Source organism: Amborella trichopoda, chromosome 4, assembly GCF_054954075.1.
Source record: "Amborella trichopoda isolate Santa Cruz 75 chromosome 4, AtrichopodaSantaCruz75HAP2 v2.0, whole genome shotgun sequence".
Classification (NCBI taxonomy): domain Eukaryota; kingdom Viridiplantae; phylum Streptophyta; class Magnoliopsida; order Amborellales; family Amborellaceae; genus Amborella; species Amborella trichopoda.
Genome location: NC_142339.1, coordinates 13725221 through 13751598, shown reverse-complemented (window position 1 = coordinate 13751598; position 26378 = coordinate 13725221). Strand labels below are relative to the sequence as shown.

The 26378-nt window shown below is 34.6% G+C and overlaps 2 protein-coding genes across 5 annotated transcripts; one reads left to right on the top strand and one right to left on the bottom strand.

Moving 5' to 3' along the window:
- Positions 1–5660: 5660 nt before the first annotated feature.
- On the top strand, positions 5661–8727 carry LOC110008083 (uncharacterized). Of its 3 annotated transcripts, XM_020673427.2 has the most exons (3): positions 5740–6662; positions 7393–7457; positions 7710–8727. In XM_020673427.2, exons 1-3 carry the CDS (start codon positions 6287–6289, stop codon positions 7776–7778), a joined length of 510 nt encoding a protein of 169 aa, XP_020529086.1. In that variant the 5' UTR covers positions 5740–6286; the 3' UTR covers positions 7779–8727. The 3 variants fall into 3 exon arrangements, with proteins under 3 accessions (XP_088721071.1, XP_020529086.1, XP_088721072.1); XM_088864945.1 differs by having other exon boundaries at positions 5661–6662; positions 7393–8727; XM_088864946.1 differs by lacking the exon at positions 7393–7457 and having other exon boundaries at positions 5742–6662; positions 8218–8727.
- Positions 8728–10908: 2181 nt separating this feature from the next.
- LOC110007969 (protein MEI2-like 1) lies at positions 10909–14178 on the bottom strand. Of its 2 annotated transcripts, XM_020672570.2 has the most exons (4): positions 12919–14178; positions 12493–12621; positions 11900–12041; positions 10909–11255 (listed from the first exon to the last, which is right to left on the bottom strand). In XM_020672570.2, exons 1-4 carry the CDS (start codon positions 13440–13442, stop codon positions 11103–11105), a joined length of 948 nt encoding a protein of 315 aa, XP_020528229.2. In that variant the 5' UTR covers positions 13443–14178; the 3' UTR covers positions 10909–11102. The 2 variants fall into 2 exon arrangements, with proteins under 2 accessions (XP_020528229.2, XP_088721070.1); XM_088864944.1 differs by lacking the exon at positions 10909–11255 and having other exon boundaries at positions 11586–12041; positions 12919–13890.
- Between the last annotated feature and the right edge of the window lie 12200 nt (positions 14179–26378).

Sequence of the window (26378 nt, the reverse complement as noted above, 5' to 3'; positions counted from 1 at the left end):
ATGCAAATAAGTGGTCCATCTAAAAACAATAGAAACCAGCCCAATGTTTTTTTAATAGCATTATTAGTTTTAATTTTTATTATTTATTTATTTTTACGAATTAATCATCTCCACGTTAAGGATTATATATTCTCTAAAAATTAGGATCAAACTCTATTACAAAAGTAAATTTATTAAAAAGCCGGCATTTCTACTATGCGGGCTTTGCCTGCATGCTAACCGCGTCCTCTTTTCTGCTATAAAAAGATCTGCGGTTCTATCAGGTATAAACCGCCATAAACATCAACTAGTCGGTGGGAAGGAATGTTGGTATGTCCAAAGATGCTGAGTATTTTCAATGCCAACAATAAAAAATTGGGTATTATTAATATCGGGTATTATCAATGCCAATAATAAAGGAAACGCATATAAAGAGACCATTTTCGATTCTAAAAAATACTAAAAATCACTCTTATCAAATCCACCGTAGCCAACATCCAACTTTATTTTCTCTCAATATGGAGCAGTAGTTTTAATTCTTAAAAAATTAGAAGCCATCATGCGATAATTTTTGTCGAGTGGTTATGCTGAAACTAAAAAATATTGTTTGGTTAGATGAGATAAGGTATGCCGATTAAAGAAAGAAGGTGGTATGGGAATTCATAGATTGAGACATATGAATGATGCTTTGCTTACTAAATGGTGGTGGAGGATCGGTCCAAAACCTCAGGCTAAATGACAACTCCTAGTTATCTCCAAATATGGTAAAGATGAAAATGATTTGACCCAAAGAGACTCAATGTAGGACGATCATCATCGATGATTTGGGAAGGTATAGATTTTGTTAAGAACTTATTTCTCATGTAAAGTAGAATCCGAGTAGGCATTGGTGACAAGATAGTTTTGGTCAGCCAAATGGTTGGACAATGCACCCTTAAGCTACAATACCTTGATTTCTATATATGGTCAACGTCTAAACATTCATGTATCTGAGATATGGTTACAAGCTTGGGGAATGATTGCACGAATTACATTAACAAAAAAAAAAAATAGAGAAGCAGACAGCCTAGAAAAATTGGCCGCAGCTTAGTTTTTGTTGCTGCTCTCCGTATTTCTTCTTCTCGTAATCCCTTAGCTTCTATCTTGCTTCTCTTCTTCTTTTCTTCTTTTCTTTTTACCGTTCTCTCCCATCTTCTCTTTCTGTATCCCACTCTCTCTCCTCTGCTTTTCACTTATGTTGTGTACCTTTTTTTGTAATCCTTCATTTACTCAATGAAATCACCATTATTCAAAAAAAAAGAAAAGAAAAAGGAGCCATTTATTTTTAAAACAAGGAGTTCATAATCGTTTTTGTCTAACAAACTTCAAATTGGATATTTGTGAGTACGACTAAACTTAAAGTTCAAAAAACAAAATTCTCGAACTCCATAACACACCCCAAGCTATCCAATTTGATATCTAATGGCTAATACCAATTGTGACCACCTTGAAACAAAGACAAATAGCCTCATAGTATACAATCCTTGATAAAAAAAATGTTGTATAACAGAAGATGGTTAAGATGATTGGCAAGTACTTCTACGAAGCTAGATGGGTGGGGAAGAGAAGGATGAGGAGTTTGCAACCCATTTCGTGCATTCATTAATGACATATCTGTGCTGAGTCGGTTATTCTATATTTGGCCTTAAACATTGGTGAAAAAATAAAAACAAAAAGCCTTAAATATGTTATTATGTTGGTTTTAAAAAGGAAATGTATATTTATCTTTTAGTGTGGTTTCTATAAGGTTGCAACTTTAAGCAATCCAATTAAGGCGCACCTCCAATTTTTATCATAACATGTAATTTTATTGTAAAAAGTTCCTACTATTATCTGAAAATATATTTTCATATCTAATTATAAAATTTTAAATTTCAAAAGTGGTTAAAATCAAGTAGGTCTATAAAAATATAAAAATCTTGAACATGGATAGTCTAGATAATCTGTTACAAGATACACTATTTATAAGATTTAAAAAATTTTTTTTTTTCTTATATTCATACATCTCGATGTCAAGATGAGCAATTACAGTTTTCAACATTAAAATAAATTTTTTCGATAGATTTTTTAGGTGCAATTTTAATTCTATATTTTAAGGTTGCAACCTTATATAAACTTTTTCCTTTATCTTTCATACAAGGACGTCACAATCCCTCTTGTTCCTAAAATTTTGAAGGGATTGTATACTATGAGACAATTTTTCTTTGATAAAAGGATGTCACATTATTTTTGGCCATTAGATTTCAAATTGGAAGGCTTGGGTTGTGTCACGAAGTTCAATTTTTTTTTTTTCGAACTTGGGAACTAGTAAATATACTCTTACAACGACCCAATTTGAAATATGCTATACAAAGTAATTGTGACCTCCTTGTACCAAAAGTAAATGGTCTCTATACTCTTGTTGACCTTTCACTCAAATTGGTTCTTTTGAGCAAAGATAGATAAAAAATCTTCGACTCAAATTGGATTGAATTTCAATATTCAAATTGAACAAAATTCAAATTTTATTCACTCAAATTGAGTAGTATATCATACTATTTTATTTTATTTTATTACTATTATTTCAATTTCATCAAAGTTGAAGAATCGAAGAATTGTTTCAAATAGCTCGAAAAGTTTTTTTGATCTAACCGAACTGGAAAAGAATATTTTTTTATCCCTTGAGCCTCAAAGGGAAGATCTTTTTTGGACGAAAAGTTTTATTTTCTAATACCATCTAATAATAATAAATTGGTCGGACTTAAAAGGGGTGTATGTAAGTGTCGTTGAAGAGTCAAAAAGTTGCAAAACAATCTTTGGTCTCATGCATCTTCCACTATACATCCTCATATACTTCTTGATGCATCTCCCATCAGCCCCTCAAATGTATTCTTTGCTCTGCTTGTTGCACATTTCTAATTTTTTGCATGTTTATTGCTACCATCTTCTTACTCCTCTTCATGGATCATTCCCAAGCTCATTCAGTTCCTTCTTAGATGGTTTATGTTTCGGATCGTTAGGTCGTTGGGGCAAATTTTGACTTGGGTGAAGCTTTAAATAAGTTTTAGGGTTTCTTGCATTGTTTTAGTAATTTAGGACCTAGGATGTATAGCAACATTTTTCTATAGAAAAAAATTATATAAGGTTGCAACCTTAAATTATAGAATTAAGGCGTATATAAAGGGTTTTGTTAGTGTTCAACATTTTTTGACACTAAAATACTGTTGAATTGCAATGCAAAATTTTTCAAGTAAAGGCATTTTTGCTCATTTAGAATGGTAGAATGTATATTTTTTTTAAAAAAAATAGTGCCATTTTATTAGTAGTTAGAAGCAATTAATGCACGTTGTGGGTGATGTGACACACCATATCAGTAATGTCATTATCCATTATTGTTAATAAATGTTTTTATTTTTATTAGGAATTTATAGTTTACCATTGGCTAATTACTTAAAATTCCTCTAAATAAAAAGTTACAATACTATAGGATAAGGGTATCTAAATGTCTAAAAATGTTGAGCACTTTAAGGGTCAACACCAGGTGTAGCCTAACAAAACCCGTACATAAAAAATCCATATGAAAAGATTGTTTTGATGTTAAAAAACTCTCTAATTGATCATTTTGATATCAAGATGTATGGATATGAAAAATAATAATTTTTAAATCCCATAAATATCATCATAGGAGCTCCAAGTCCATTTTTTTTTATAGCTTAAATAAATTCATAGGGGTTTTTGGATCCTCAATCCATCAAAAAGATGGATTTTGAGAAGGTTCCTCAAGTTGTTTCAGTACGGTTAGGACATACTGCCAAAGCATATATTGAGGGAGATATTCTGCATTATAAAATTTTTAAATAATTATTGATTGACCTCATTACTAATTAAAAAAGAAAGAAAAAAAAGGGAATTTTGAACTAAAAACCTTAGATGTGGTCACCAGATATGTAATCAATATTCCTGGGACAGGAAAGCATTTTAAGGGCTCACAAATTATTTTTCCAAGATAGTTTCAAAGCATTATTTGGTAAGAAACAAAAATCACTTTTCACATTCTTTCATTTATTTTAGAAAACTGCTCAGAAGCTTTTCTTTAATTGCCTTTCGGCTATTCAGTGGCTGTTAACAAACTGACCAATATGGCATGGTCTTAAGAGAGCATACTGCACAACACCACCGTCGGGGAAAACAGCCACTTGAGAAGATTATTTATCCAAAATTTTGGAATCTATGTAAACATCACTAGATTACTTTGAAGAAAAAGAAATTGGATTTAGAGTTCTTAAAGGTCAAGATCTTTCCTTCCAAATTTTAAGGGTTCCTCTTCAGTCTTAGGGTCGCATTTCATTTTAGGCACAAAAAGTGCGAGTTTAAAGTTTTTATTTATTTATTATTTGAAGTCACTCATTGGGATCTAGAGATTACAACTCGAAAGTTCGAGATAAAAAAATTCTGAGCTGGAGTTTTGCGTGAGGGAGCAAATGGTTATTATGCTCGCATAGGAGCATGAAATCTTTTCACCAAACCAAAATATATAACTAAAACAATTTCTGCATATCAAATACCAAGAAAAAGCAACTACCTGATGTGTAAGAGGCTATAATCCACTCACATCTTATATGCCCATAATGAAAATAAGTAAAACAAATATATCGTAATATAAATGAACCTGGCAAACTAGAATCACTTAAAAATTGTGAAAGGAAAAGCAATAAATGGTTGCTGGTACAGGTATGTTGGGGATCTTTGGTGGGTAGAAAGTTAAGTGGAAGATTTGTGACCCGATTTTTTTCTCCTCTTGTATTTGATTTTTTTGGTTGATCTGACTGGACTAAGAGGGGATGAAATCTTTCATATGGTCTTGATGTAAAGGGTCATGGGAGTGAATAAAGTGGTGTTTAAACTGACATCCGAGGAGGAAGTCATTAGAGCGCTCAAACATCGCTTCTGTAGAATTCGTGGAAGCCTCATCTGTTTGGATGTCTCGAAACTGAGTGATCATAGTTCTTTTGCTCAAAAAGATATTATGTGGATACATCTTAGTGGCATCCCTTTGCATCGTGGAACTTAGAAATAATTAAAAGAATTGTGAGCATTCTGGGTTGCCATCAAGACCTGGATTGGGATTCTTTTTTAAAATCTCCAAAGCCAAAAGCCGGGCACTACCGGACCATTTTTGCCTCAATGTTGGCGAGGATTCTTTTATTATTCAGGTTCTTTGTGAGTCTACGGCAAAGAGAGAAGGTGCAATGGAAGGACGGTTGCCATAGCAAGGTTTCACCCGGAAAGGGTCAATCACCGTTATGGTTTGCAGCGAGAAATTAAGGGCTTCAAAATTCAAAAAAAACTTGCTCCCAGATTTTAAAAAAAATGGATTCCTATGGGAAGGTTTCCGGAATATACATAGGGACTTCTGTTTTTATTCTTAACCCCCGTAATTGAAGTCAGGCGTTAAAGTAGGCCTCAACAAGGATTTAGCAACTGCAGCCCAATATATTTGTAAAGAAGGTATCAGAAGACGTGCCTAAGGATTGGATTCTAGATGATATTCTTTTGGCACAGAGTGGTCGCTTCATGACAACTGCGAGCCCATCTTCTTTTCTTAACGCAAAAGTTTCGGCAAAGGCGGCGGTAAAATTGCGTGCAGGGGGGAAGGTATGAATTGCCATCAGCTCATTGGTCGGAACCTTCATGCCGTACAGGTGGCGTAACGTTTCCTTGGATAGAGAAGCTCCCTCTGTCCCTGAAAAACCTCCTGCCCGCAAGCATCTCCTCTATCCTTCGTCTTCGTCTTCGTCTTCGTCTTCGGCTGCTGCGCTTGTTCTATTCTTGATGCCTAAAAAGGACTGGGTCAAGCATGGTGCATCGTCATTGTCTGTGCCATACTCTTTCACAAGATGCGTCGTTTGCCTTACTGGACTGCAGCGGCCAAGACCTTCCCCAAGGCAAGTCGTAGCCATTTTGACCCCCTGCTTATTGATCCACTGGCCATTGTGGTGGTGGATCCAGATGAGTCACGATTGTTATTGGAGGGCCCCCAGTCAGCCGATGTTTCTCTGGATGCTCAACAGTCGGGTAGTGTGACTGAAACCCCTGTGGACCACTCTTTGTTGGGGGTTCATGAACCTATACTGGTGGTGGATGCTACACCTGGGCCAGCTTTGCCTTTGGTAATGGTACACAAACTTGTACTTGTGATGGACGCTCCACCCCCGCCCCTGATGCTTTGGCTTTACCAGGTAATGCTCTTTCTGATGTTTCACCTAAGTTTCAAAAATTGCTCTGTGACATGGGTTTGGAGACGTTGCCTCTTGCAATGGTGATGACTGAGATTCGCAAGCGCATGAAAGTTAAGGAGGTGATAAAGGAGAAGGTGCCTCGGAATGCAGATGTGGTGAACCCAGTTAATGATGTGGTTTGTACCCCGGTTGGAAAGGCTTCAGTGAAGGCTAAGGGAAAGAAGATCTTCCGTCGAGGTTTCCGGTCATCGGCCAGGCTGGAGGCTCGGGGCATCCCTCAAAGAGGCTATCTGAATGCGGGTGTTTCTTTTCGTGAACCTGAATTGATGGATGTTGGCTCCTCCTCCTCCTCCTCAACTGAAGATGAAGATTGGGAGTCCATGGACTTGACTGTAGCTCAAGATGGGGTCGGACAGTCTGGATCAGGTTCTTCAACCTCTCCTCATTTGTTTTAATGAATATTTTGTCTTGGATTGTTAGGGGCACGGGTGATGCTAGGTGTAAAAAGAATGTCTTATTTTTAGTTTCGAAGTACAAACTTATAATTTTAGGGTTGCAAGAGACCAAACTTCTTAGCCCGTCTCTTTCAATGGCTAGGGAAGTTTGGGGCTCAAGGGATTTTTTTTTTTTGTGATATTGATGCTGTGGGAAACTCTGGTGGTGTCTGAATTTTTTGGGATCCTTTGGTGCTTACTAACTTTACGTGGGTTGTTAAAGATCGTATTTTGCTTTTTGGGCTTTGTAGGTCCTAATTAAGGCTATTTTTGGGGATTTATGAATGTATATGGCCCTTTTGTTTCTTCCTTAAAACCTACTTTTATTGAGGACATGTCTAATGTGGTTTAGTCCTTTTCATTTCCAATTGTAATTAGAGTAGATTTTAATTTTATTTGGTAGCCTGGTGAATGCTTGGCATGCCACCCAATAAATGTTATTTTTAAAGGCAGCCCAAGTGGTCTCTTTAATGCTTTTAGAGGGCTTTGCCATGGTGACCCTCTCTCTCCCGTTTTATTTACCATCTATGCTGAGTGCTTCAGCCTTATTCTATTCAGGGTCGAATTTTTGGGAAAGTTTATGGGATTCCAAATTGCAAACTCTAATATTGTCGTTTCGCATTTTCAATATGCTAATGATACTACTATTTTTTATGATGCAGATGAAACACAACTTGGAAATATTGCAACATTTTTAGAAATATGTGAGGTTGTTATGGGAATTAAGGTGAATTTTCATAAGTCTTCTTTGATGGGGATTAATTGTATAGGGATGAGAATTCAAATTTTGGCCTTAGTGTTGGGCTGTAAAGTAGAATCCTTTCCCATTACCCACTTGGGTTTGCCAATCTCAAAATTTCCTATTGTAGTTTGGGATAGGATTATTGAAAGGGTACAAGTTAAACTTGATATTTGGAAATCATCAGGAGATAAAGTCACTTTTTTAATATCATGCTTAGCCAATCTTCTTGTTTATCAGATGTCAGTGATTCAGATGCCAGCCTTGGTTGCTAAAAGGATCGAGAAATTGATGAGGGACTTTTTGTAGGGTTCGCATGATAATAATAAGAAATACCACCTGCTTAGACGGGACAGAGTGTGTATACCTAAGTGGGAAGGAGGTTTGGGTATACGAAGTTTGAGATATTTTAATTTTGCATTGTTGTGTAAGTGGTGGTGGAGAAGTATCCATTTGAAAGATCATTTGTGGAAGGATCATTTGTGGTGCCCAGTCCTGATTGTCAAGTATGGGATGGAAAGTTATGATGTCTTGATTGGTGGTGGTAGAGGCAAGGATATTTCGTACATTTGGAGAGCTATTTATAATTGCAGGCTTATGATATCGAGCTACTTCAGCTAGAACTTTGGTAGTGATAGGCAGACTTTATTTTGGCATCATAAATAGTTAAGGGATTACACATTGAAGCTAGCTTTCCCTGGAATGTTTCGGTTGGCTTCAATCCAAAATATATTGTTTTGTGATGCAGTTGAGAGAAGAGATCGGTGTACTTGGAGTACTCTTGAGGCTAAGTGATGTGGTACAAGCACAATGGTGTGCTATGGTGTACTTGGAGTAAACCCGAGGCTAAGTGATGTGGTACAAGCACAATGGTGTGCTATGATGGAACTGTTAGAGAAAGTATATGTTGCACAAGATGCAAAGGATATTCTTGTTTGGGAAATCGAAAACGATGGCTTATTTTTAGTTAAATCTTGTTATAATTTGTTATTCTATGACCGATGGAGATGGTCATCTCTTTTTATTGTCCAAATTTGAAAATGGCCAATTCCCTACAAAATACAAATCTTTACAAAATACAAATCTTTGTATGCTTGGCAATGCAAAATAAAATTTAACCGGCTCAAAAGAGGTAAAATTATGTTGAATATTTGTTTATTTTGTAAGCAAGATGAGGAGTTGGTTAACCATCTGTTGCTTCAATGCCCCTTTTGTTTCTATACTTTGGAATTGGTTAATGAACATGATTAGTGTGTCATTTCCTTTACTTCAAAATGTGCTGGATGTCGTCCATCAATTTTCTCCCTCATTTTGCCTAAAGTTGGCAAGAATATTCGAAAATCGTTGTAGGCACGATCCTTTGGGCAGTGTGGGAGGAAAGGAACAAGAGGACTTTTGAAAGATTGTACTACCTATAGATAAAGTTATTCATATGATCAAATTGTCTATTTGGTCAAGCCTTTGGATGTCTAAAGAAGGTTGTGGTATCTCAAAAATGGATTTCGAAAATGGATATAATGGTGAATCTCCTTAATTTGTTTTCCTTGGTATGCATAGATATAAGCCAAAATTATTATAGGTGAAGCCGACATGGGTTATATTAAGCTGAATTTTAATGGAAGTTCACTTGAAAACTCAAGCCCAACTGGAATTGGAGGGGTATTCCAAAATTCTTGTAGTAATACCCTTCTGTCTTATACAAGCCAAGCCCTATTGGTGTGGCTACGGCTAATCCAGCAAAGCTGCATACTTTGCTTGAAGGTTTGGAGATTTTCACTGAGGAATTTAAGATCTATATGTTTGGTTGAAGGTGATTCTTTGAATGTGATATGTTGGTGTCAAAAAGAGCACCTAATTCCATGGGAGCTTCCGTTCTCTTGACTGAAGATCTTGAACATTTCTTCTTCTATTTCAATTTCTTTCACTTGTGTTTACCTCGAGGCTAGCAGTATCACTGGTGCCTTAGCGAAAGGTGGTGTTTCTTGCCTCTTTGTATTTCCGATGATGTAAACTCCCTTTTGTGATTAATAAAATTCTTGGATGTCTTTCCAAAAAAAAAAAGATAAAAAAAAAAAAAAAAAATGCAACTTTAATCAAGGTTTTCGAGACGGGCGTTCTCAGGTAATATAATGCCAATGGTGCCATTGTCAATTAAAGACAGTGCCCAAAAATTAATAAATACACATTTGTTTTGGGCCATATATGATTGCATGCACCTTTAGTGGGGCTGCTAAAGGGAAGATAAGTGTGAGTTTTATTCTAGAATAACAACTCAAGATTTATTTTCTCAGGTAATACAATGCCAATGGTGCCATTGTCAATTAAAGACGCTGCCCAAAAATTAATAACTGCACATTTGTTTTGGGTCATATATGATTGTATGCATCTTTAGTGGGGCTGCTAAAGGGAAGATAAATGTGAGTGTTATTCTAGAATAATAACTCCAGATTTATTACCAAATGATCGGACAAAAATAATAGGTTGATATAGATTAATATGGGTGAGGTTCGTGTAAGGTAATATCACGAAAATGGGTTGGAGTCATGATCGATAATCACCTAACTCATTAAAAAGCAATTATCGATCCAAAAACAAAAAACAAAAACAGTAAAAATCAAAACAAAACAAAACAATACAATACAATCCTCACCGAATTACCCAAAAAAACCAACACTCCACCAAAACTGCAATTTCACACGAAAACTACAATTTCAGCGTCGCAAAGCCTTAAGATACATAAAAAATCAAATATTGTCCCCAACAAGCCTTAAGATATATAAAAAATCAAATATTGTCCCCAACAATGAAATTTAAAGTTCCAAAACTGGTGACGATTAAACGCTTACAAATCTTACAAATCTTAAAAATGTATGGTCCAAATAATATGTTAAAAGACAGAACTATTTTTAAGACAAAAAATCCCTTTTTTCATGTCTATGAATCTCAAGGTTGACATAATCGAATTGAGGGCTTCGCAACTTACAAAATTCATCGCATTTTTTGTTCTTTTGGCCTCCAATGGCTTCTCACAGAAGTTCCCAATTAAGAAACCCAATGGAAATGTTGCAGTACTGCAAGCCGTGGCTTCCAGTTATCAACACGCCCCAGTGAATCAAACTCTCCAAAACTTCTCAATAATATACATCATAATATACAAATGCTCACAATAGACTCGAAAAGATCTGAAACAAACAACAAATTTCACAAAGCAAACTCCGCCAAAAATTGATATTGGTCAGCTGCTTTGTTTTTCCTTTTTAAGAAAAAACTGTGCAATAAGATCTTGGGAGCAAGTATTTCTAAATGAGGCCAACATTTTTCCCCAACGTAGCTTTGGAAAATATATCACACGGATACGGTTTACGCATACAAAATCCTGATAACGAACGTTATACCACTACCACCATGCAAGTAAATTGTATGTTCTACCATGTAATCATTCCTTTCGGGCAGGGGCCGATATCCCCACTGATTCACCAAAAAAAAAACAAAAAACACCGATGTACATTAACATATACAATGTTCCAAAAGCTCTAATTAGTGAGAGGCAACTCATGCAAACAACCAAGGAAAATATAGAGAGAGAGAGATGCAAACAAAGAGAGAAAAATACAGAGAGAGAGAGAGGGAGGTTTAGGGATGAAATCGGTGCAGTCGCCGTCCCACTGTGATAGATTCGGAGAGGGCTGAACCATTGCGAGGTGGAGAGAATAGATGGGGCAGATAATCATCACAATTGCACATAAAGGTGCTGCCACAAAAATGCTTCACTAAGGCTTGCTTTCCCTGATAATATAACACAACTCCCATGTGAACAATATCAAACTGTTCACAAGATTAAGGGAAGTTTATCATAATACATTAATTTGTCAAGTACTAAGCATTTCAAGGGTTTTCATGGGATTTTTAAAACTAGGAATGAGTAAAATGTTCAATAATTCAGTGCATTTTGATAAATTCCCCTAACAATGGAAAAATACAACAATAAGCAAAATGTACATAAGAACAAGGGAAATATATCAAAATACATTAATTTGTCAACTGCTCAGCACTTCAAGTGTTTTGATGGGGTTTTCAAAACTAAATTAAAAGAAATGAGTAAAATGTTAAATAATGCATTTTGATAAATTCCCTTAAAAATGAAAAAAATAAAACATGCAGCAAAATGTACATAATATGGGAAATTATCATAATACACTAATCTCTCAACTACTTAGCATTTCAACCATTCATGTGAGTTTTCATGGGACTTTCAAAACTAAATTAAATGAAATGAATAAAATTATAAGTAATTCATCTTTTCGGTACACTTTGATAAATTTCCCTAAGAAACAAAAAATCAAACATGAGAGAGACCATATGAAAATAACCAACAATAAGTTGGTGTGAGATTCAATATGGTATGGTAAAAGAAAAAGGGTGCTTATGACCTGAATTCTTGCATAAGTGACCTCACAAATCTTCTTAGAGGAGTAAACCTTCCATTGATATCCATTTAACTTGTTGTAAAGCTTCCAAGCCCCCATTGCACTTGTAAAATTTACAAATGCGTACCCCAAGTTGCACTTGTTCCTGCGTGCCCACAAAAAACTTATAATCAAGTGCTAGGCAATGGACATGGAAAACAATGCATGGGGACGGACATGGGGCAAGCCCTCATATGTAAAGATGCGGGCCTATTAATAAATCTATTTTTGAGATGGATTTTTGGACTTAGTTTTTAAGCAGAGATGTAATCTCTAACATGGAGATCATGAATATGAAAAAATATTTGAAATTTAAAAACCATAAATAATAATTCTAGTAAGAAAACATTTGGACCATTAGTTCCTATTGTTTTTAGATGGAACACCTACCTGCGTCCATCTTTTAGATGGATGCTTTACACTTTTTGGACCGCATATGTAGTCACGCAGTTCAGCCCGCATGAAGCAATTTTCCAATAAAATATCAAGGGAGAGCCAAGAACCACATCAATGGATATGAAACAGAGAAATGTTAATTATAAAAGGCTAAGACTCACTTGAAATCCATGGGTAGATACAAGAAGTCGTATTCAGAGAACATCTCTTGAGCGTTGCTCCCCACTTTCTTAATCTTCTCATTCTCTTGAATGCAGTGTTCATCAAGAAAATCCAACAACCTTCTCCAACTAAACCAAATATAAACCAAAAACACAAAAAACAAAAAGGGTAAACGCCTCCCTTTCAGCAAATAGATAAAGCCACAAAAAAAAAAAAAAGGAAAAAAACAAAGGAAAAAAAAAGAAAAAGAAAAAAAGGTTTATATCTAGAAACATAATATTTGAAACACAAAAATAAAGATAATTTTTTTTCTATTTTTTTCATATGTAATGTAATAAGGATAGATAGAAACATAATCTTTGAAACACAAAAATAAAGATGATTTTTTTTTTAATATGTAACGTAATAAAGATAGACCTGCGAACCTGCATTTGTTGGGTATGTTTTTTATCATAACCGTGCTGTGCTGCCCATCAATTTCCTTGATTTTGAACGGATTCAAATCGTTATCAGACCTTTCTCTAAACTTATCATGCCTATTTCTAGACTTCTCCCCATACCTAGCCTTTGGTCTCCAACAAATGAACCTCTCTCCTTGAGATTTATCAAAGGTTTCTTTATTCTCTACCCTCTCATTGGGGATCTCCATAACAGCAGCTCTGGCCCCCGGGGTCTCCATTAATGGAGGCAAAGGATGAGGTGGATGAGGATGAGGAAGAAGAGGAGGTAAGGCATTGAAGAAGCAGCCTGTGTAGTGAGATGAGGGTTGGTTTTGAACAAGTGAGCAACTGGAATGATAAAAATTTGGAGAGAATGAGACATGGGAAGGGGGGAGAGAGTTGTAGTTTGTGTTTGTAAAGAGCGAGAAGTCACAGGTATGGGGTATGGGTGGAAAGGGTCGGTAATGGTGGAAGCGGGAGATGAACTCTGGGGCATAAGGGTTGAGCATGGTGAGCAGGAGAGAGAGAGAGAGAGAGAGAGAGGAGAGATAGAGAGTTCAGAGAGGACTCAGAGGGGAGAGAGAGGAGTTTTATGGGAGTTTTGAAAGAGAGAGCAGGGGTAATAGAAAGCTATGCTATGCGATTTGGGTTTAGGGGTCCAGAGAGACAGAGAAAGAAAGAATTATTTAGGGTTTCCATAACAGAAAGCCATGCTATGCAACTAGGGTTTGGTAGGAGAAAGAGAGAGGCAACGCAATTCGCTAGTTTACTCTTGAAAGAGAGGGAGAGAGACTAAAGACTTCACCTGCAAATTCAGAAAGAGCAAAAACTTAGAGAGAGAAAGAGAGCAACCTGTCTGATGCAAACAGCATCCTCCCTTCTAAACCCCAATAATACTAATTTATCAGCACAAAAATCACCATGAAACACTAGTATCTCTCTATCTCTATCTCAAGTCAGTATGAAACACTCCTATCTCTATCTCACGTCAGTATGAAACACTCCTATCTCTGTCTCAAGTCAGTACTTTTAGTTGAAGTAGAAATTGACGCACCGCCGCACAACAGTTACACAGACAGACATGCACTTAATAAATGCAAACCCTAAGTAAAGTACCACACAAGATTTCCTCAAACAACAACAAACTGTTTGCTACTGCTTCACCTCAGAATCCACAAACACTCGGAGAGAGAAAGATATAAGAACCAGAGGCTGCTGGGCTCTGTGTGAGGAGCCTGTTTTACAAGAGAGAAGAGAAAGAAGTGGCGCGTGTTTTATAAGATAGAAGAGAGAGAAAAGTAATAAGGGGTGGGTTTTTTCTCTCGGGAAAATGCGTAAAAGCGATGATGCTCTTTCGGTCATTTACGCAACGCTAGCACCCCACCCGGTTCAGTCTCACGCGCCATAATCTTCCCAGCCGTAAGCCTACTTGTAGAGCCTGTTTGATAACTCCATTAAATCATGAACTGTAAAAAGTTCGTCTTATCAAACACGCCTTGCCTTGAGAGAGAGAGAGGGGAAGGTGACGTACGCGTGCGTGTGCGTGTGTGACTGTAAGAGGTGGTAGGAAAGAGAAGATTGGGGTGTAGTTGTACGGACTACAGAGTGAGAGATTGATCCGCGTGCTCCGGAAGGTAGATGGAGAGCTTTCTAGATTGGGCAAATTGAATCGGTGTCCGATTATTGAGTCGGTCATCTACTCTAATAAATTTTTTATAAGAAAGGATCCGGTATCTATGTGGCCACTTCCCCATCTGTAGAAATGTTAGTCTCTTAATAAATTTTTTAAAATGGATTTTAGGACTTAAATTTTAAGGATATATAATCTCTAACATGGAGATCATGAATACGAAAAAATAAATAAATTTTAAAAATTAGAACCTGTAGTTTTCATTGTTTTTAGATGGAACACCTACTTGCAATGGATGGTTTGCCCTTGTTGGACCCCATATGGAGAAATGTGGTCCAGCCCGAATTAAACAATTTTTCATTTAAAAATGGTATAGTTTCTATAAGGTTGCAGCCGGACACAATTTAATTAAGGCTTACCTCAAAATTTTATCACAATATGCAATTTTTGTCTAAAAAATTCTTAAGATTATCTCTCAAAATCTATTTTTATATCTAATTATAAAATAAAAAATGGTTAGAATCATGTACATCTATAAACATATGAAAATCTAGATATAGTGTTGGGACTCAAAATCTTTTTTTTTTTAATATTCATGCATCTTGATGTCGAAATGATTAATTAAAGTGTTTTTCAACATTAAAACAACCTTTTCCGATAGATTTATGAAGTACATCTTTAATTCTATATTTTAAAGATGCAACCTTATATAAATTTTTTATTTTCAAAAAATGGTGGGCGGATCATCCACCCTGATCTTTATTCAAATTGACTGGATTGGCGATTTGAATTGCTCTTGGGTCGTCTAAATAAAGAACTAAAAACATCTTTAAAAATATATAAAGCAAAACAAAAATTTAAAATATAGGAGGGGTGAACCTTAGGGATAAAAATAGGAGGAGGAGATTTTAAGTGAAATAGAGTCCGGGAACATACTATCTTGAAACCAGCTTGGTCTCTGATCGATTCTGCACCCAGATCGGCGATCCCGATAGAGATTTGTTGGGTTTAAAACACTGATTATTTGCGTCCGATTATTGCATCATGAGCGTAATTGATCTCCATGGTTTGAGTAGATGAACAAAATATAAACTAGAGGTTCACATGATGGGAAATTTACAGGACCTAAAAAACATTAGATGATCTTTTTTCAGAAAAGGTACAAGATGGGGACCAATATATTCCCGAAACCAGTTCTTACCGCTTCTCAGTTAAAATCACTAATTCCTAATCCAGATCACTGGATTAAACATTTGAGAGAGATAACAGAAAGCACAGAAACAAAACCCATGAGTGAGATGGAGAAAAAAAATATTGCTTCAATATAAAACATGTGAGCTATTTTAGGGAAGAAAAAAGTAATGTGTGGTGTTTTAGGGAATAAAAAAGTTTATATAAGGATGTTACCTGTAGAACTATGGATGGCTTTTAAAATTCTATAGGAAAAGGTAATTTTAATGTTGAAAAACCTTTTGATTGATCATATCGATATCGAGATGTATGGCTATGAAAAATCAAAAAATTTTAAATCAAAAAAATAATGCCTTTTACAACATATTATCTACACCATCTATTTTTAAGATTTTCATATGTTTATAAATCTACTTGATTTTAATCGTTTTTAAAATTTAAAATTTCATAATTAAATATAAAAATGAAGTTTAAGATAATCCTAAAAATACTTTACACCAAAATTATATATCATGATAAATTTTGAAGGGGCTTGCCTATGCATCCGCATGCAAAGGGCACCCTTTAGGGAAAAGAAGGCTGGGAGAAATGCTAGACTATCGTAAGTGACCAAACATTAAAGGGTGTGGTTTGTATGAGGTGCCAACTTTATACTATTGAAATAAGTTACGTCTCAAAAACTATGATAAAAATATAGTTTCGGTGCTACAAAGCTTTGCGATGATATGGAAATCTAATGTTATTTTTAATTATAAAATTTAAAATTATAGAAATAGTAAGATCAAATAAATTTATAGATATTTAAAAATCTTGAAAATAGACGGTTCAATAATGTATTAGAAGATGAATTATTTTTTGGACTAAAAATATCTTTTTTTTTTTTTGTTTTTTAATGTTAATAAATCTTAAGATTGAGATGATTCGTTTTGAGGGTTTTTCAACATTGGAACAAGCTTACTAGTGGGTAATTAAGGTGTACCTTACGTGTACAGTGTAAAGTTGAGACCTCATAAATTTTTTTCAAACATAAAATTAGAGGGTAGAGAAAGAGGGAGGAGGGAGAGACAGGTGGATAAAGAGGAGTGATTGAGTACGTAAGATAGCTTGTGATGTGTATAAAGCAGGTACACAGCTTATTTAATGAGAAATGATATTCCCGCCCCATTCGCCATGCATTAAATACCAAATAATCATTTCTTTCTCCTCGTTACAAACCCACTTTAGAAGCCCACAATCATTCATCGTATCTCCCTCGTATCTCCCTTCCTATACACATCGAAAGCTCGCCCATTATCCGCCTATCTCATTGTGTGTGTGTAACCCTATCTCCTACTTTCTACTTAAGGAAAATTGTTGCATCCGGGCTTTGACCGCATTTCTACGATATCCTGTCAAGAGGAATAAAGCACCTGTCTTAAAGATGGTTGGAAGCAAGTCGGTGGTTCATCTATAAATAAGTGTGGCTAATGGTTTAAATATTTTTTATTATAATTTTTATTTTTATTTTTATATTTATGATCTTTATGTTCAAGGTTATATATTCTTTTAAAATCAAGACTAAATTATATTTTAAAAATATATTTATTGTCAAACCCGTATTTCTACAATATGCGGGCTAGTCGCATAAAAACCGAGTAAAAAAAAAGATTTTGAATCCAAAAAATAGTGCATTTGGCAACACATTATCTGGACCTTCTACTTTCTAGATTTTCATGTTTTTATATATCCATTTGATATAGATCATTTTTCAAGTCTAAAATTTTATGAATAGAGATAAAAATATATTTTCAAGCCATTTTTAAAAAAATTTACACCAAAATTACATCTTACAAAAAATTTCAGAGGTACGCCTTATTTTTATTGTTCAAAGTTACGACCCTATACAAAATATACCCATAGATAAATAGGATGTATTGCCAACGACACTATTTTTTGGATTCAAAATCTTTTTTTTTCCCTATATTAATACATTTCGATGTTGGGAATGTTCAATTGTAGCATTTTCCAACTTCTAAACATTCTTTCACCATGGATTTTTTAGGTGCACCTTAATTCTACATCTTAAAGCTACAACCTTATATAAACTTTTTCCAAATATTAAACCTTTTAACTTTAGCACTCATATTTTTTTCGAAATAATTCTATATATGGAATATTTGATGTTAGGCTCCTCTCTCATACAGTGTTAGGAGCATTCTTGAATAGTTCTCTTTCGTCATTCCTACAATATTTCTATACGCTTTGCTTTTCTAAGTGCTTTTTATTATTTTTCAACACAATTGATCTAGATTTTTCTAGAGCATTGTAATGCTAGATGTGGCTGTTATTTGATGATCAGCTGTTATTTGATGATCAACAATTATATCGGGCAATCTTTTCATCTAATCTATCTTTTTATTATGAGGAATTAAGGAAAAGTTCGTTTCTTTAATCTTGCATATAAAGTTTTGCCCCATTTTTTGTTTTCTTTAGTCATTATTGGTTGTTTCATGCCTATCGTTGATTTTTCTTGATTTATTTGTGATTTATTAGTAATTATTTGATGCCGTTGATTAAAACTTTTTATATTCTGTACTTTTCTAACTGGAATGAAATGTAATGTAGTGGTCACTTTTTTAACAAAAACAAATAAATATCTCGATTTTTAATAATTTTCGGCATTTCTTTCAGATTTCTTTCTAGCATCCATATAGTCAAACTAGTCGGATCACCAATCATCCCCATCGAAATCCAAACCAATTCGATGAGCACCGAAACCAAAACCGTTTTTTTTGAACGGACAATGGTTTCATGCGGGCTGGACCGCATTTGTATAATATGCGTTCCAGGGGTATAAAGTATTCGAATGCAAATAGGTGGTCCATCTAAAAACAATTGTAACTAATAGTCCAAATATTTTCTTAATATAATTATTATTTCTATTTTTCAAATTTTATTCATAATCTCTATGTTAAAGATTATATATTCTCTAAAAATTAGGGTCAAATTATATTTTAAAAATATATTTATTGTCAAGCCAGCATTTGTGCATGTAAGGGCTTGGCCGGCCAGCATTTGTGCAAGTGTGGGCTTGGCCGCATGCTAAACGTGCCCTTTTTTAAAACCCTGCTCACAACTTAAAAGTTTATAATAAAAATAAAAGGATGCGGTTAGCATGCGGCCAAGCCCACACATGTAGAAATGCGATCTTGGCAATACATATATTTTTTAAATATAATTTGATCCTAATTTTTAAAGAATATATGATCTTTAATAAGGAGATCATGAACATGAAAAAAAAAAAATTTTGAAAACTAAAAATAATAATTATATTAAGAAAATATTTGGACTGTTAGATACAATTGTTTTTAGATGGACCACGTATTTGCATCCATCATTAAGATGGATACTTTATACCACTGGACCGCATATAATAGAAATGCGGTACAGCATTAAACAATTATTCAAAATAAAAACACCTTTATGTGAGGTATTTTTATTCTATTGGACCCTTTTTGTTTTTACCATGACAGTGGCCACCTATAGAGTTGCTATTTAGGCGATGTGGGGAGGAATCACTTGGACCAGCAGCAAGCTTCCTTCACAGCACTGGTAACCTGCATCAAGTATCTTTCCTACAGATGATAATGGAATCATTTATGCACTTCTTTTTAAAGTAGGAGAGGGTCCGCCAGGGCATATTTTTTTAAAGAAAAAGTTTATATAAGGGTGGGACCCTAAAACAATCTCCAAAATTCATTAGAAAAGGTTGTTTTGAATTTTGATGCTGAAAATTCTTCAATTCGATCATCTCGACCTCAAGATACATGAACATGAGAAAAAGTAGATTTCAATAGTGGAAATAGGGCATCTTGAAATGTATTATTCATACTTTCAATTTTCAAGCCGCTCAATCTACACTATTTTTTAACTTTAAATTTTATAATTAGAGATGAAAATATTTTTTCAGGCCATCATGAAGATTTCTAATACTGAAACAACATATTTTAACATTATTTGAACATGTACCCTATTTTGATTGTTTAGGGCCTCAACCTTATACAAACCACACCCATTTTTTATTCTTTAGTATTTTTTTAATGTATCTAACCTTTGAACCAAGGTGTTTCTTTCATGTATCAATGAGATTCAAATCTAAAGGAAACAACTTGATCACTGGCACTTGGAACTCCTCCATGAATCCATAAAAAGTTTTGTGTTTTCTCTATTTTTAAGTCTCTCTTCTCTTTCCTATTATTCGAAGCGCACTTTTAGGCAATCAATCCCAAGATAATCCATAAGGTTAACCCATCCACTCTAGCAGTTTAGAGATTATGTGGATCTCATATCACTGCATGCTATAATGGCGATGAATGAAGAACCAAACACCTTCCAAGAACTTATGGAAAAAGTTATGAAGGAGAAAATGTCGGTTCTTTGAACAAACAAGAATAAGACTTGAGATTTAGAAGAATCATCAATAGGATGGAAAGCTATTGGTTGCAAGAAAGTGGTTAAAACAAAGGACTGGTTGAAAGAAAGTGGAAAGGTTTAGGGCCGGGCCAGTTGTAAAATAGCTTTGCATAAAAAGAAAGTATCGACTTCCTAAAAAATTTCACGCCATTTGTCAAGTTAGACGTCATTCAGTTGGTGTTTGGGTTATTTGAATTATATGATATAGAGCTTAAACTAATGGATGTCAATATAATTTTTCACATGGTGAACCTCAATAAAAAGTATACGTACAACAACTAGAGGAGTTTATTAAAATGGAAAAAGAAAAGTTAATGTGGGAGTTGAATAAATCCTTATATAGTCTCAAGCATGCAACAATGGCACAAGACTTTTGATATGTTCATAATATGTATTCGATACTTAGACGAGTGATTATAGCCATGGTATTTATATAAAGCTTTCTTATGATAGTTCTTATTTGATCCTAGTGATATGTTTTCTGTAGGTAAAAAAATAAAAGTAGGATTGATGAGCTCAAGGCATCTTTGAATAAGAATTTTAAAATAAAAAATCTCGGGTTAGCAAAACAAATACTTTAAAATCAAAATTTAAAGGAATTGACAAAATTGGGTTTCATCTCTTACACATGAGCAATGCAAAATTGCTTCATAAATTTGACATGAGCAATGCAAAATTTGTGAAGACTACTTTGGCACCTCATTTCAAGATGTACACGAGCAATGTCCAAAAGACCATAACTAGAGTTCCTTAGGCAAGTGTGATGTGGAGCCTAATGTTTTCCATGATATGCACTTAGGTTAGATATTGCATATTTAGTTGGTATCTTGAGACGATTATTGTCAACTCCCATATAAGCTCATTGGGAAACTGCAAAATAGGTGCCTCAAGACAGGAGAGGCGCAAGTGGTTATGTCATGACTTTTAGCAAGGACTCGAGCACATTCAAAGCGTTTATCGATGCAAAATATGTGGGCGATCTTGATAAATGAAATTATATTTTTAGATTTGCAAATAGGATAGTAAGTTCCATGTCATGGTTTTAATCAACAATGGCGTTGTTAACCACAAAGGCTGAGCATATGTCAGTAATGAGATCAAGCAAGGAAACGGCTTGGCCTCAAGGTTTTATGGGTAAGTTGGCCCAGTGTTATTAGGATTGGATTGGTGCACGAACTGACGAAGGGATGGTTTAACCGTTTCATCTGATGGTCCTATTGGTCAGACAATTTTTTATATATAAAAAAAAGTAAAAATTAATTAATTCTCAAATATTCACAAAAAAAAAGTATTAAGTAAAACCATTGAAATCTTGGTTAAAAATAGGAGTTTTTTAAAAAATAATTATAAAAAATTCTACTTTGTGGAAAAAAATTAAATATTGCAAGATTTTATTAGTAACCGATGACATCATTATTTATAAGTTGAAGTAAAAAAATTAAATATTGCAAGATTTTATTAGTAACCTATGACATCATTATTTATAAGTTGAAGTATGTTAGTGAAGGAGAACTAGGTGCGTATTTGTCCATATTAAAGAGAGAGAACAAGTGGTTCCAAAGAGAGGGAAATAAAAATTTTAAACAAAAAGAAAAATGCAACAAAAAAAAGAAAAAGAAAGTGAAGAATGGAAAAACGTCCTCTTAACTATTTAGGGTGACTATTTTTGTCAATATCTTTAAATCTTTTGGAATAAGTATTTTAAAAATAAAATATCATGTGCACTAAAAATAAAAAACAATGAAAAAATTAGGGCAAGAAATAGCAAGAGAGGTGGGGAAAGATTGGTCCGGTTCATTCAAGAGAACTGGCAAAACTGGTTCAACCGGTCTCCACCAGTTTTGACCGGTTCTCAAGAAATATGGGTTTAGTGCTCATGTTGGATCCAATTAGGGTCTTATCATCAATTCTTCCAGTTAGATTGTCGGTTCGGTCTGGTTTTGATAACTACGAGTTGTATGTGTGGCAATGGGTTTGGTACAGGTCCGACCGAACCCAGGACTGACCGGACCCGATTAGACCCAACCCAAAAAAATAAAAAAATAATATATATATATATATATATATATATATATATGGGAATGGATTGGTTGACAGCTATAGTGTCAGCCAACGGCCCAGATTGAATCTAGACCGATCTGATTGTCACAACCTTATTTCGTAATTAAATTTTCATTTTTTTTCTACAAATCCAAATCATTTAAAATTTTAGGCTTTCATTCTTCTCATCAAGGAACACCTAATAAAAATATATAAAAAAATAATTCGTAAAATAAAAATTAATCAAAATGCCCCCAAAAATTTTTGGGGTATTTTGATCAATTTATATTATACGAATTATTTATTTTATATTTTATTAGATTCTCCTATGTTTGAAAAATATACGCTCAAAATTTCAAGTGATTTAGATTTGTATAAAAAAAAATGAAATTCAAACACAAAATGAGGTCGTGATCATTGGATCGGGCCAGATTCAATCTGGGCTGTTAGCTGACACTATAGCTGTCAGCCCGTGGGCTGACATGATCCTATATATATATATATATATATATATATATATATATATATATATATATATATATATATATATATATATATATATATATATATATAAGAAATGATTATAACCCTCCCCCACCCATGCTTTCCCTCCTCTCTCCTCTGCTAAGATCCCTCCCCTCTCTACGAAGCCCATAAGAATCCTGGCGGCCCTCTCCTCTCTCCTGGCGGCCCTCTCCTCTCTCCGTGAAGCTTCCTGCAATAGCTGCGCACTCTCTCTGCAAGGCTTCCCTCTCTCTAGCTGCCGCAGCTACTCATCCCCCTCTCTCTCTCTCTCTCTCTCTCTCTCTATTTACAGCAAGTGAAACCCCTGCGCTTCGCCGTCCCTACCTCTCCCTTGCAGCCATTGAAGCTTTCTCAGCCCACACAAAGAGAAACCCTCTATGTGTTGTGCCAGGGACCTCTCTCGATCGGTTTTAGGTATGGGATCCAAAACCCCAAATTTTTGGAGTTTCCTCTTTGTACAAGTTCATTCCTTTGATATACAGATTAGATAGAAGAAAAAAAAAGGATTTTCCCAAATTCTCTTCTTTCTACAAGTTCCTTGACTCTGGTGCTTCTTTGAGTTATTGATTCCCTCTCTCTCTTTGCAATAATCAGGGTTTTGGTTTTCTTCTTAATTTTCTACCTTTTGTTAATTATTTGAATTTTGGTGAGTTTCAGGTTTGCTAGATGAGTCCCTGTGTAAATTGAGGTGGTTTGTCTGCATTTGTGTCAAGAGGAGCGAGCCATTGGATGAGGTGCTCATCCCCATGATCCAACATGTAAGCAAGCTTGCCTTATTTGCAGCAACCATCCAATGTGCTTTGAAAATTGCTTGATCAATTTGTTCTCTCTTTTGTTTTTGTTTTGGAAATCAAGTTTCTGGTTTCCTATATGTTTCCTCGGGCCAAAAAAATTTAGAGTTGTGTTCTTCTATTCTCCTAAGTAGATTTAGTAATTATGAATTATGCATATTATTTTGGACACATAATTACGATTAATTATTATATCGTTATCCTGCAATTGTAATTTTGTGTAAACTGCATATTTTGTATGGGTATTAGGGTTTATATAGAGCTTTTTCTTATAATGTAATGATATGTAATTTGTTTTGTGATTCCATATTTAGTGCAATGATTCTGGTTTTATGAGCCCATTTCTATTTATTGCTTTCATCCTATGTTTGGTGCAATGGTTCTGGTTTTTTGTGCTCATTTGCAATTGTTGTTTTCTTCTTTATACAAAACTTCAAAGGAATTGGGTTATTGAATCTGTTACTTTCTATGAATATTGTTTTTTGCTCTAATTTGATCTGTGTCTTTCTATGAATAGCATGTCTTTCTCTAATTCAATCTTTTATCCATAATTTACAAAAGAATTGGCTTATTGTACTATGGCATCCCAATAATATTTCTCATTTATTAGTTACAGTTTGCACTTTGCAATGTCGATGATGTCTCTTTTATCTGTTTTAGGATTGTTTGAGATTTCTTCTGAAATTTTTGCAATATAGAATGTATAGGCACTATTATAGATATTGTTTTGGGAAATTAGTGTTTGTGCATAACCAAATGTCCTAGTTCAAATTGGGTCATCTTGTTTTGAAGACAAGGTGCAAAAATCTAGAAAGAGAATAGAACCCAAAACAGGAAAAATCCCCATTTAAGAATTGTGGCACTAAAAAGTGGCAATCAAAACCAAGGTGGAAGTCAAAATCAAGGTCCCAAGTGAAGGTCATTGCATCAATTCTCAGGAATCTCCCCTCTAAGAAATCTAAGGTTGCCCGTAATGTAAAATTGGCGAAACAAACTATTGGGAAGAACCCTGGTGTAAATTATGATATTTTATGACATAGTTTTGCTTGTAGACTCTCACATGGTTAATTGAGATTACAATGTCACTTGAATATTAGACAATTCTACTAGGACATTAGGTTTATTGGACATGATCCATATGTTTGACGATATTTCAGCATGCTACTGTTAAGCAAGAGAGCTTGTTCATGATGTTGAATTGTAAGAGATCAAGGAATTTTGTTTGGGTAATTCATCCAGCCATCATGGAGTTGTTGTTAATTAAGCTAAATTTTCTAGGTTGATGTTGTTATTATTATCATTTGTGGATATTCTAGCTATCGTTATTTTTTTTTTTTTTTTTTTAAATATGATTTTTTTGTCATATTTATATGTTCTCCTACTTGCTTATCATTGTTGACCATATAAACCAATAGATATACTATGCGTGTGTCATGGACGCCTCAACATCAACATGTCCTTCCTCTCCTGTCGACATTACTAGTTCAAAAAATGGGTACGAGTGTGGTGCTCAGGCTATGGTAGATGAAGCTTGCTATAATTCTCCGTTTGATGAGGATATAGGTGCAATAGATAGAGACGGAGATCCTATACTTTTAGATGCAAAAGGCAGCCCTAACAAGAGGTGTAAGTATTGAACCCACAATAGGAATGGTGTAAGTATCGAACCCATAGACAAAAGGGTTGCAATTGCACAGAGGATATGACAAATTGCAGGACTGTATTCGCATGGAGGATATGACAACTCACAGGGCTTCATTTGCACATATGCATAAAGGAGTTTATGTATTGACTAATTTTTGAAATTTTGGCAATATGTAAATACCCCTTTTTGTAATTGACTTTCGAGGTTGGGTGAATATTTGAATAGTCATATAATTTTGGGGCCATGTAAAGGACCTATTTATGGAGCATGTAAAGGACCTTTTTATAGGGGCATGTAAAGGACCTAATTATGGGGGCATGTAAAAGACCTGTTTTGGGGTAATGTAAATGACCTATTTTTGGGGTCATGTAAAGGCTCGATTTATGGATAGTGGAATCCATTTATAATAAAATGTGGATTTACTTGGATGTGACCTATTTATGGGGCACATAAAGTACTTTTTGTTAAGAGCCTTATTTTTTCATGTATGACATTCATGTATGCAATGTGGGTTTACATGGATAATGAAATGCATTTATATCCAGATAATTACCGCTTTATTTGATATGTTGAACATTCTCTCTCTCTCTCTCTCTCTCTCTCTCTCATAATACTAGCATAAACTAATTTTCAAATAAAAAGTGATCTGACTCTCTACATTCATTGGACATAGATCAGTTCATATGAATGACTGGTTCGATACGGAAATACCAATCTGCTCTTACTGCTTGGTACAGATCTTAGAAATCTGGTTGAGACATGAATAGATTTACTTACTAATCTAATTTTGGCACAATCTGAATTCATATAAAAAACATGAAGAGCAGTTCAGGTAGTTTATATAAAACTTATAACAGAGGATTTGTTCAACCAGTTGTATTTTCATTGAATTAAAGATTCATGGAAAACAAAGTGAATTTGAGGTTCTCTTGTGATATATTCACAAATCAAGGTTTCTATTAAAGTGGAAACAAAGTCTGATCACCTAAACTTCAAATTCATTAAATGATAACTACAATATCCAGAGGTTGCCCTTAATCATTGAATATAGTTATTGACCATTAGCACATTGTTATGTATGTTAATCTCATTTACAACATATGCAATGACATGCATCCTTTCGACATTCTGATCTTAGACCAATCTATGAATCCGAGTTACTTTAATAATG

Coding starts and splice junctions, on each gene's coding strand:
- LOC110008083 (XM_088864945.1), top strand. CDS start 6,287: ATGGGTTTGGAGACGTTGCCTCTTGCAATGGTGATGACTGAGATTCGC. Junction 6,663..7,392: donor GGTCGGACAGTCTGGATCAG/GTTCTTCAACCT, acceptor TTTATGATGCAG/ATGAAACACAACTTGGAAAT.
- LOC110007969 (XM_088864944.1), bottom strand. CDS start 13,442: ATGCTCAACCCTTATGCCCCAGAGTTCATCTCCCGCTTCCACCATTAC. Junction 12,622..12,918: donor AACATACCCAACAAATGCAG/GTTCGCAGGTCT, acceptor TATTTGGTTTAG/TTGGAGAAGGTTGTTGGATT. Junction 12,042..12,492: donor TATCTACCCATGGATTTCAA/GTGAGTCTTAGC, acceptor GTGGGCACGCAG/GAACAAGTGCAACTTGGGGT.